Raw genomic sequence first — 12,467 nt, forward strand, 5'->3', positions numbered from 1 at the left:
TAGAGTTTATTAATTGAAACCTTTCTTAATCACCATAACATCATATAAGCTTAAAATGAACATGGGGTTTTATCATACAAGCCTTCTTGTAAGGACAAAGAAGAGATTTCAACATTTATGGAGGGCATAAGGAAAGGAAAGGATGTGAAAAGAAATTTCCAGAAACGAGAAATGATTTCTAATGATCCATACGATCGTATGGATCCACTATTAAAAATCGACCGGTCCACACCCGACCACCTTGATAACTTAAACCATAACCCATCCCTTCATCATAATTTTAAAATATGGTGGGGGAAAGGGGAAGACCCTAGATTGGAGTCATTTCCATCTTGGTACTTTTCAGAAAAGTTAAATCCCATAAAAATGAAATAAAGTATGGAAGAATGTCCTTTGAGATAAAAGTTACAAGCTTGAAAGACACGTAATAAAAGTTAGGGTTATATAATCTTAAAACAATGTTGTTCAGAACAATGTTAGATTGACTATATGATGCAACCAGAATTCCCTTCAAAGAAACCCTCATCAGAATTGGTTCCAAGTAGTAATAAAAGATCGAGACTGTGTTCCAAAGCACTGCTTATATTCTATACACAAGGCAGCCACACAATCATATCACAGTACATCTCATAAAGTAGTCTAATTCTGCCCCTATAAAAATAGTTCAACATGATTCCATGTTCCCTACGCTTCTTATATATCTTTGTTTAGCACTATAACAGTTACTATCCCCTAGCCTTTTCCAAGTCTGGAAGATCTGCAAATGATAATTATTCATGTCAGGAGGGGAAGAGCACAATAAATATGGAAAATAATTACAAATAATTAAATATTAAATAAAGAAAACCAAATGAAGCAGTTTTTAATTAACTACTAACAAATTGTCAATTTTGAGGAAATATAGACATTCATTTTACGGACTAATAGAGAGATATAGAGCTCGTGCCATGCATGTGCACAATATAACAGTAACCATAGGAGAAGAGAATGAGATCAAATGAATTATGGAGTGTTAGCCTAACTAAGATGTCATAGTTCATAATAATGCATAACATTTTAATAAAACAAAAACAATTTATGTTGTATGCACTTCAACTTCTGCAGAAATCTTCTCATCTAATTTCACTATAAGTTGAGGTACACATGCTGATTTTACCTCTCCTACAAGTGTTTATTGAGAAGCTTTTCTAAAGTCTAAAGGATCTCATTGTCACTTAGCAATTGAAAAAATCACTTGAATTTAATTAGAGATACAAGGGGATTACTCACACAACATTCCATCATCATCACTGCTTCCCTCATCTTGACCAACAAACTGTAAAAGAATAAGATGCCATTGATTGAGATTAGGTACCGAGTTACTAAATTTTGTAACACACGTGGCACGTGAAAAGAACTATTTTACCCGAGAATCATCATCAGATACCAAATCAGCTGCAAAAGTCCCAACAAAAGCTTAATCAGATTAGAGCAATACTCACAAAAAGTAATAAACTCTATCGTAATCCTCAAGCAACTTAAACAAAGATCAGGATGTTACAAATGGAATTAAGAATAGTGATAGTGGTGTGAAATGTGAATTGAGAATTGAGAATAAAAAATGATTTTATAGAACTAGGTCAATCAATGAGATAGGCAGCATCTTAAGAAAAAAAAGAATTTTAGGAGGTTAATCAGGATGCCTGAAAGCAGTAGTACCAATCACAACAACTTACTTGTTCCCCCCAAACATGGTGGGGGAAAGGGGAAGACCAGACGAAGATACAGGAAAAGTGTAATATGTAAAATACTGATGAAACAAGAGAGGGAGATATAGGTAAGTTGTCATCATCATACTTGTGGCCAAGGGAGTAGAATGATGTAAAATACTGATCTTATACTCAAACATCTATCAATATACCAAGTTGAATAGAATTAATAAAACCCATCTCAGTAATAGTCATATCTAATTATATTGGAAACAAAATTGAAATGTTAATATTCTAACCGCCATGCCCTGTTGTTCAAGCTGAAGTTCATTCAGCTCTCAACTTGTTACAAATAATGCAATAACATGAAAACAACATATGTTAGACAAATGGAGAAGAAAAATTAGTTAAGATAGTTAGAATCAGTTACTTGAGGTGTTAGCTAGTGTTAGTTGTTAAATAGGAAAGGAGGAGAGGAAGAGGGACAGGAAATGTTTTTGTAGATTGCACGTTAGCTCTTTGTGAAGGGGAAACCCTTGGAGGAGAAAGTTTCTCCTATTGTTGTGTTCTTTTTCTGTCTATTCAATAAAAATATTTTACTCTTTATCCTCTTTTCATTTATGAGTTCCCATCAATTGGTCCGACCTGCTGGATACGTGAAGGCTGAGTAATGGAAGGCAGAATCAATGCTTTGGAAAAATGGACCAGCAATCAAGGAAAAGTGAATGTGGAAGTGAAGATGGATTTGGCTATTCTGAAAGATAGCCTACAAGACATCAAAGAAATGTTGCGTAATCTCAAGAGAAAACGAAAAGTTATCTGAAGAAGGTGAAAACTTAGTTAATGGTGAGGGAAGAAATAAAGAAAGATATGCTCACAACAACAAACCCGATGAGGAAGAGGCAGATGTGCAGAGGCCGTGGATGAAAAGGATGGAACTACCAACGTTTGAAGGGAGCTATCCCTTAGGGTGGATATCAAGAGCGGAGAAGTACTTTGAGGTTCAGAATGTTACTCCAAAAGAAAAGTTAAGTCTAGCTTTCATTAGCATGGAGGGGAACGCAAGCCATTGGTTCAGGTTTTGGAGACAAAAAACTAAGAACCCATCTTGGGAGGAGCTGACAACAACGTTAAGTAGGAGTTTTGGTGGAAGTGACCGTAGCACGGTGTTCAAACGATTGGCGACAATAAGACAAATTGATATGGTGAAAGATTATATCCAGGAATTTGAATTGTTAGCATCTCAAATTCCTCAAGTTTCAGAAAAACAACTGTTGGGATATTCTTTTGCGAGATTACAAACCAAAATACGTAACCAAATCAAGCCACATGATCCAAAAGGGCTGGTTCAAGCCATGGAGATTGCGCACGATGTAGAGGATGCAATGATACAAGTTATAACAGGCGGAGAAATGTCTTATCGAAATACTAATTCCAGTTTTCGGTATAAAGGAGGGTTGGGAATAGTGTCACGAATGGAGCCTTTTATTAAAGGAAAGGGAATCTCATAAATGGCTTCCAGTAGTGGCAGCAACACTACAAAAGAGGGGATACAAGATACGAGCTTGTTTGCTATCTATGTTTTTATGGATCTTTTATTATTGGGAAGGTTTTTTTATGGGTAACATAAGAGATAGAAAAGCTAAGGATTTTGAATTGATAGCTATTCAAACTCTTAATCTATTATTCAAATCCCCTCTTAATCTAATAACAATAGTCAAATTTAGTTTATATTTTATCTTTACCGGGAACTGTGTTCCCAAATAGTTTACCCAAAAATTTGTATAAGAAACATTAAAACTTCAAGTCTAAACAACTTAGAATTGGAAGTGTGTACAATGTACTAAGAAAGAAAAGAATTAATGGAAGATGCTAAGGTCGCAATTATTGAACCGTTCATGCAAATATCCTTCCATAAAAGGAAGATCCAGACAAAAAAAAAAAGAAAATGTTAGCAATTTCAAGATGATGATGATGAAGATGATGAATAAAAGATTATGTCAATCGCTCTTGTGGCATAAAAGGTGAAAACAAAAACTATCACTATGTAACTCTTAAGTATAAACATGGTGAAAAGGTTTCTCTTCCAAATGAAAGCTAGAGCAAAATTGCAGGAGGGATCATTCTTCACACTAAATGCATTGATGGCCACGAAAATATGAATCCGCACATTTAATTACAGAGTAAAATTTTTAGATATAAAAATCTAGCTTCCAAGGGAAGTTATGATTTATAGAAGCTTACAAATTGACTCTTCATCTTCATCACACCATCTGTTCCAATCAACCTTCAGGTACGGAGCAGGTTTCTCTTCAGACTTCAATAGCCTCTTCCACCAACCTTTTTCTCCTTTCTGAATTAAGCATAGTATGTTTCTTAAGCCAGATTTAGTTTTACAACCCTACACACCATAATGAAAAATTTAAGTATATGACTACCAGACCTTTTCTTTTAAAAAGTTTGACATGGAAAAGAAAAAAAATAAGAGGCAAAAACAAAAACTATTGAGTCAGATTCTCTTGAGAAATTTATTTCACCACCAGATCTCTAACTTTTAGCATAATTGAGAAGCTTCATATTCATTCATCTTCAATAGAACCTTAAACAAAAACACTGTTTATGTAAACATAAAAACATTGCATGTTCACATATGCATATGAAAAAAAATTCCACAAGCTGTTCCATATATCATAAAAAAGCATGCACAGAATCAAATAACAGTGTGGCATTTTTCTAATGTGAAGAATGTGATAAAACAAAACCATAATCTCCCTCACCTCAGGTTCAATGGATCCATAAAGTTCCAAGCTAAAGCTGTAGGATTCATCTTGAATCCCCGAGGCAGAGAAACTAAACAAACCCTGAGGCTCACACTTCACAGAAACATCCTTGGCATCAGGCAGAGCAACAGTAAGGTAAACCTTATCAGAACGTTGAGCCCACAAAACTTCAGGATGGCGACTAATCTCACAAAAAAAAAAAAAAAAAAGACACAACTTTTCAACGACATTACAAATAAATGGGTAAATTGCTCAGAATATTAAACTGTTAAAAGTCACAACCAAATGGATCAACTGTATTACAATGTTTTTCCCACAAAAGATGTGAAACAGAAGCCGCAAAGGTAATATAGAAATGGGGTACTGGTAAAATTAAGTTATTTTACAAGTGATTAAGTTTTCTCTCTTCGTGTCGCATCAGAAATTAGAAAAAGCTTTAGAAAATTACTAGTAAGTCAAACAATGAAATGAGAACAGAAAAAGAAGCAAAGAAAGAACCTCATTTGTTGAGTGAGAAGGACGAATGCGAAAGAAAGTCTCCAGAAGAGAAAGAAATGTGGGTATGATTACGATATGGTAATGACTTCAAGACAACCTGAACTTCGTTCTTGATTCTTTGATCTCACCTTCCTTGTCAAAGGATTCTCAACCTACAACCTACAAACATTCCTTCCCAGCGTCATTTTTTTATTCATTTCCAGGAGATATTTGCCTTTTATTTTTTAATAAATAATAATGACTTTTAAATTTTTTAATCCAAGATTAATAAATAAATAAATATAAAGACTTAATAAATTTTAATTTGTAGCAAAATCTTCCGAAGGTCCCGTTTCTGTAACAAAATTTCAATTTAGTTCTCATAATTTTATTAGTTTTAATTAGGTCTTCATTTTTGTAAATTAGTATCAATTAGGTCTTTTTCATTAGTAGAAAACTAACAATGTTAACTTCTCATTTTTTTAATTTTTTGAATTTTTTTTAACTTTTTCTAATTTTTTTAACATTTTTTTTTTAAATTTTTTAAATTTTTTTTAAAAAAATATTTATGCCACGTGTAAGGTTTGTAGTGTGCTACGTGTCAATCTAATATGATAACACGTGTCAAATTATTGTCTGAATCTCAATTTCGTCATCATATTTGTTAATTTGATTTGATTTCAGCCCTACATTTTTTTTAAAAATTTTAATTTCATGTGCTCTAAATTTAGAACAAATTTAATTTTTATATAAATGTAATGATGATACTTTTATTACAAATGATATTTCTATTACATATTTTTAACAATGTTTAATTTATTTAAATTTATATTTTACATTAAACTTTATTTAAATTTTATTTTAAAATTATAAATATATAGATTAAAAATTTATATTCAAAATATTTGTATAACATTCTATATCAACAATATTTTAGAATTGGCTTAAAAATAACAATTTTATAAATTCAAGTGTAAAATTTTAAATTAATTTTATAACAAATTAAAATAAATATATTTAAAATTTTAATATTAAATACAATTAATATTATTAAAATATTTAATAAAAATATCAATTTTAATAAAAATAATCATAACATTATATAAAAGTGAAATTTGGTCTAAATTTGGAGTGCTTGGAATTGAAAATTTTTAAAAAAATTTGGGACTGAAATCAAATCAAATTAATAAAATATGAGGACCAAATTGAGATTCATACAATAATTTGACATGTGTCAACATATTAGATTGACACGTGGCACACTACAAACTTGACACGTGGCATAAATATTTTTTTAAAAAATTTTAAAAAGTTCAAAAAAAAAATCAAAAAAAAAAAAAGAGAAGCTGACACGTGACACCTACTTAACGGTGTTAGTTCTCTACTAACGGAAAGGACCTAATTGATACTAATTTACAAAAATGAGGACTTAATTGAGACTAATAAAAATACAAGAACCAAATTGAGATTTTGCTACAAAAACGAGGACCAACGAAGTATTTTAATCTTTTATTCATTTCCAGGAGATATTTGCCTTTTATTTTTTAATAAATAATAATGACTTTTAAATTTTTTAATCTAAAATTAATAAATAAATAAATATAAAGACTTAATAAATTTTAAGATAAAATTAGAAATTTTTAATTAGATCTATTAAATTTTTGTAATGTACTAAAATTTTTAAAAATTTAACATTTTTCAATTAGGGATTTCTACTTAGATTTTTCTTTGTTAATTATGTTTTTAGATTTTTGTGTTTACTAGATGACATGATTATTAATTAAGCAATATATTGTTATCTTATCTCGTCGTCTTTTTTATTTCTCGTTATATATAATTTTTTAATTAATTTTTAATTTTATAATTTATTTTATAATTTTAAATTTATCATATAATTTTATAATTTTATAATTTATAGTTTTATAATATAATAACTTTAATATTTTATAATTTCAAAATTTAAAATTTAAAATTTTTATATTTTACAATTTTATAATTTTATAATAATATCATGATTTTATAATTTTATAAAGGTTTAATCATGTCCTTGATCTCCATTTTGGATGCAAAATCTCAATTTGATACTCGTATTTTTAAAAGTCTTAATTTGGTTCCTTTTTTATTAAAACGTCTCAAAATTGTCCTTTCTGTTAAGTCTGGTTAGACGACATTAACTAAACAGTGACATGACAAGGTTGACCAGTGACGTGGCAAGGCTACACTTAAACGTGGAATATGATGATGAATTAAGAACTCACAGTTAAAAGATTAAGATGCTTGACATCGTGGGCAGTGAGATTGTTGGTGATGGCACCTCCACTCAAGTTTACCATCTCAACTCTAAAAACTTCCCCAACAGTGACCTCTGCATTTGGGGGTATATTTGAGTGCCATCAGTTGTGAAGAGGGGTTTTCTGCTCCCACGCTTTCTTCTTCAAGTCTATGGCCACCACCAATCTTGGACCAGACAGAGCCATTTGTTGTGGGCAATATTATCTCACACAGATCCACTCAACAAAATCAGAAGTTCAAGGAACTTCTTTTAATACTGTCCCACTTTCATGGTAGCTTGACTTAGACTTGCTTTAATACATAATCGTGAATGTAGCTTCACTTGACCCCCACCTAACCCTTATCTAGTCCCTTCCGTAGGACCACTTACCCCTCATTGTAAACTTTCGCTCCTTCTTTCTTCTCTTATGTTTCTTCATCACTGGAAAGGAATGATTTCATTGCTTCACAACCAACCAAAGAGCATCATCATCAACCCCATCACATCGTTTTTTTTAGCCAAATTTCATCAACCGTCCGTGTTGCATATCACAAATGCCTCCTTCACATTATGCTACACTTTACGTGAAGTAATAGAGTTTCTATATGTGCTTCCTTGATTCCTTCTCCTTCTTTCTTTCTACGCCTCTTTGTATTCTTCAAAAGTCGCCTCTGCTACTGCTTAACTTCTTCCTCCCTCTCTCTCTTTCTCTTTCTTGTCCCACAAACAAACAATTCAACTAGATTTTAGTCTGTCCTCACAAACCTCCATGCACAGGATCCTCAGCCCATAGCATACAAATTTAACCCCAAGTAAATAAATTTTAGTTTTGTATTCGCAGTTCAAAAGGCAACTTACCACATAGTTGTTCCTGTTAGGATAAACTTAAATTAGGAGTTGTTTTGGGTGTAGAGGCCAAGAGCCTACTAAAGAACCTCTTCAAGCTTACTCCACTTCTCACTACAACGATAACTTCTTCTCCAAGAAAATCTACTCCTTTACTCGATCGGCTGGGCTGACGATCGGGATACCTGTCTAAAGGGCTCCGATGCTTAAGTCAGTAATGAACCGATCGGTGTATCAGTGTAACTGCCGTAATAAATGCGAATTAAAGATCCTCACCAACCTACCTTTGGGCCCTATTTATAGTTTTCGGTGTGGGCCTGTGATTAGGGTTCCTTAATCACGGCCCAATGATCCTCTAATCAAGATTACTGACTCGTTTAACGTTAATTAATCCGATTGACTAGTTGTTTGACCGTGCGACCGATGGCCGCTTGATTGGGTTAGTTATGCCTTGTTTTTAACAAGTGAATGATTCGTGTATGGCTGATCGACCGATGGACGCATGCAAAGGACTACGCGACTCTAAAGAGATTGATCGACCGATCGACCCGATGGTTGATCAACTGATTGTCCTTTATTAGGTTAAGGTGCTATTCGTGTGGGGCCGATCGACCGATGTCCCGTTGGGGATCAGAATGTCACTCGTTTGTGCGTTACCGATTGACCGATTGGCCTGAACGTGGTTTGATTGTGAGACCGATCAACCAATTGCTTCTGTCGACACCGATGGTCCAATACAATTTATTCACCAGGTCGTTCGACCTACGGTTTCTTAACGATGCGATGTGGTTTGTTTGTAGAACCGATTGACCGATGGTCCTATACAACTTATACACCAGGCCGTTCGACCGATGGCTATGTATTATATACAAGTTTTTCCGACCTTGTCCGATGGACTTGAGGACTGGCTTTGGCCGATTGACCGATGGGACATACAGTACACGAGCCCCCCAGCCTTGAGCGATGGTGTAAGTGAAGCGAGAAGGTTTACCAAGACCGTAGTGCCGATTGACCGCCGGTGTTTCTCGACGGTTATCTTGCATCGTAGATCGTGCCTGTCAGTTATGATTTGAAGCGTCGCGAAGTATGGGTCATTGATCTGTGCGTGATTGTGTGGTTCTGAGGCTGCCACGTGTCGTTGGGTCCTCCTATAAATAGGTATGTGTGGCTATTGTTATTTTCACGTTTTCCTCTCTCTTTCTACCCGAGCCGCCGATCGATTTCTTCTTTCTACAAGTAAAAAATGTCTTCCAGCGCATCAAGTTCAGACGGTTCTTCGGGTGGGGCGGTCGAGGTGTCCAGGGGCGGCGGGTCGATCTCAGCTTTGTTCAGCTCTTCTGATGCATGGACCTCGCTCGGGGGAGTGTCAAGTTCTGCGGATTCTCCCATCCTTCTCAGCGGCAGCCCAAAGGCCGAGCAACCAGTCACCGAAGCGGTGGAGCAGGTCATTGCGTCGGAGGAGAGCGGGGACCTCATTAGTATCGACGTTCGCGATGAGGGGGAACAAGCCAATCTGCCAGAGGTGTAGGGATACGATTGGGCACCCTATGAGCCACGGACGCATGCGACGAGGTTCCGTTGGGGTAACGACCTTGGGGACCTAGTCGAGCGAACCAAGGTTTTTGGCGATAAAGTGGAGGATGGACTTCTTCGGGTCAAGGTGTGCGCCAGCAATGAGAGGGTCTACCACGAAAAAGGGGCGGCGAAGCTAAAGTTCTTCTATGTCTACGCTTGCCTCTTCAATGATTTGGGTCTGACAGTGCCGTTCGCCGACTGGCAGATGGCAGTCCTTCGTCAGATTCAGTGTGCGCCGACCTAGATACATCCGAACGCCTGGGCGTCGATGCAGGCGTTCGATGTTCTATGCCGGGTGGCCGGCTTGACGGCCACCATGCCCCTGTTCCTACATTTCTACAAGACCCGACCGACAGCGTCGAAAGACTGGGTTTCCTTCCTTGAGGCGAACAAGAGCTTGTTCACCCTCTACCTCGCCTCTTACAAGGGTTTCAAGACCGGCTTTTTTAAGGTCGCGATTCCCGGTCGAGGGAGAAAATACATCTTCGATGAGCAGGATCGGCCGAAGTTCCCTTTATACTGGACAGCCTTTCCTCCACCTACCGATCCTTGGGCTGAAGAATGCTTGACTCCCGCCGAGCGGGCCGACCTGGCCGTCCTCAAGACCTTGCCCGACAAGATCCCCCCGAGGCCGCTGATCCAAAGCCTCCACTCTCCGGACTTGCTGAGGGCGGTTTATGGTTAGTTGTTCTGATCTTTCTGATCGTCCTATTGGTCGCAATTAACTTACATGTTTTGTTCTTGCTTCGCAGATATCATGGCTCGGACGACCGTTTCAAACGCTGAGTTCTTGGCTCGCGCTAAGACTCGACGAAGGGAAGAGGATGTTGCTGAGGAGGTCGCGCCCCTCCAGAGCGTTCTCGCTACTGCCTCGACGGTTCCTGCTCCTGCAACCACCGCTCCGACCGGTGCCTCGAGCGTCGTCACTGGGCCCCGCTTCGTTGTGAAGCTTTCCAGCTCCGGTGCTGCTAGTGTCGTGGCGGACAAAGGGAAAAAATCCAAGCGGGACGACTCCCCCACTGGCCGGTCGTCCAAGAAAAGTAAAAAGGGGGAGGCTTCCGGATCGCTGGCTAATGCTCTCCTCGGCAGCGACGTTCGGCTCGACGAGGAGGTTTCCTTCCATTTGGGGCCTCGTGTGAAGGACATGCTAAAGGACGTGTCCGAAGAGGAGGCCCTTCGAACAACCAGGGAGTTGACTTTCCGGCTTGCTGCGATTTATACCAAGTTTCCATGCCCCGATCGCAGCAGGATGGAAAGCTTGGAGCAGGAGCTTGCAGCGGTGAAGACGGAGCTCCGAGAGGTGAAGGCCTCCGCGTCGAACCTAAAGACCCAGTTCGACCGGCTAAATGGCATAAAGGCTGAGCACGCCAAGTGCGCCGGTCTACTCAAGGCCGCCGATGATCGGGCGAAGGAAGAGCAGACGAAGGCCAAGGAGGCGGCCGAGGAACTTCGCAAGCTTCAACGACGCTTCGATGATTTGACGCTGGAGCATCTGGTCGTTGCCGGATCGGCCGCAGATTGGCAAAAGAAGGCCAAGGAATATCAAGTCGAGCTGTGGGTGGCCGATGAGCAAGTTTTCGCTCAGTACGAGACGGGCTTCCAGAATGCTGTCGATCAAGCCGTCTTCTACTATCACTGCTCCCCCAACCGGTTTGATGTACACTTGGGAGTGGTCGATGGGAAACTGGAGAGGGTCTTCGATCGGCTGGACGAGGTGAATGATTCTCCTACTGACAATTAATTTTTAATTTGATTGTATATTTTGACATAACCGATCGCGTCCGATCGGTCGCGCGGTCGATCGCGTTCGATCAATTATTAGGCCATTTTTTGATAAACACTTATATGTAAATGTTAAGCGCCTTTTTCTCCTTATCTTGTTGGTTTGCTTTTCTTTCGTTGTTGGTATTGGCGATCAGCCATTTTCTTTTATTGTTTCTCGCTGGCGGTCGGCCATTTTCTTTTATTGTTTCTCGCGGGCGATTGGCCATTTCACTTCTAACAATGTTATTTTCATCGGTCAGCTGCGCTTAATGTCGACTTTCAGTCGGGCGATCGGCCCACAATTTTCGGCTTGTTTCTTGCGATGTTTTCTTGTTTATTTGACCCGAACGGTTGACCCTTGTTTGCGCGTTCAATTTTAATTGTTTAGATCGTATGCGTAGTACCTCGATCGCTTCGGACAGCTCGTGTCACTTATATACCCATTGGGTTAATTAGATCGCTTGGATCGGTGCTGACCGAGCGGGACTTCCTCTTGGAAGTCCGCGCCTTGACTGGTCAGGCTTTGCTCGGGTCCTGTAGGGAGCCCTGTCGGTCAGTCAGTTAGACGAAGTTGCACGAAACGCTCATTTTATTTATAATGTCAACTGTAGTACATTTTTAGGTGCGACGCGTTTCATGTGTTCGGTATTTCTCTGCCGCTCAAGTATTCCAGCCGATAGGCTCCATTCTGCAGGCTTTCGGTCACGCGGAAGGGGCCTTCCCAATTCGGTGCTAGCTTTCCTTGTGCTGACTTTTTGCGCGCTTCGTTGGTTTTCCTCCACACTAAGTCTCCTCGGATAAAGCTCCTCGGTTTGACCTTCGCATTATACCTCCTTGCCACCATCCTCCTACACGCTTCAGCTCGTACGACCGCTCTTTCTCTTCGCTCGGTCGTCCAGTCCAACTCTTCACGCAAGCGTCCACAGTTTACCTCAAGATCTTGCATGTCCCGCTGAAGAGTTGGCTCCCCCACTTCAACTGGCAGCATAGCATCCGTTCCGTACGTTAAGTTGAAGGGTGATTCTCCTGTCGTTCGTGCGGGGTGCACCGATAGGCCCAAAGGAC

At 38.6% G+C, this 12,467-nt stretch overlaps 1 protein-coding gene across 2 annotated transcripts; it reads right to left on the reverse strand.

The window, feature by feature from the left end:
- Positions 1-413: 413 nt before the first annotated feature.
- Positions 414-5,149, reverse strand: LOC114190169 (co-chaperone protein p23-2-like). Of its 2 annotated transcripts, none has more exons than XM_028078962.1 (6): positions 4,967-5,149; positions 4,466-4,649; positions 3,933-4,041; positions 1,406-1,434; positions 1,270-1,315; positions 414-757 (listed from the first exon to the last, which is right to left on the reverse strand). In XM_028078962.1, the coding sequence occupies exons 1-6, from the start codon at positions 4,969-4,971 to the stop codon at positions 726-728; spliced, it is 405 nt and encodes a 134-aa protein (XP_027934763.1). In that variant the 5' UTR covers positions 4,972-5,149; the 3' UTR covers positions 414-725. The 2 variants fall into 2 exon arrangements, with proteins under 2 accessions (XP_027934763.1, XP_027934762.1); XM_028078961.1 differs by having other exon boundaries at positions 426-757; positions 3,933-4,089.
- Positions 5,150-12,467: the final 7,318 nt, after the last annotated feature.

The sequence above is a fragment of the Vigna unguiculata genome, chromosome 7, assembly GCF_004118075.2.
Source record: "Vigna unguiculata cultivar IT97K-499-35 chromosome 7, ASM411807v1, whole genome shotgun sequence".
Lineage (NCBI taxonomy): Eukaryota > Viridiplantae > Streptophyta > Magnoliopsida > Fabales > Fabaceae > Vigna > Vigna unguiculata.

Excerpts from the sequence above, each read along its gene's own strand:
- LOC114190169 (XM_028078961.1), bottom strand. Across the intron at positions 4,090-4,465 it reads ATGGATCCATTGAACCTGAG|GGTTGTAAAACTAAATCTGG; the intron begins GTGAGGGAGATT and ends TATGGTGTGTAG. Across the intron at positions 1,316-1,405 it reads TATCTGATGATGATTCTCGG|TTTGTTGGTCAAGATGAGGG; the intron begins GTAAAATAGTTC and ends ATTCTTTTACAG.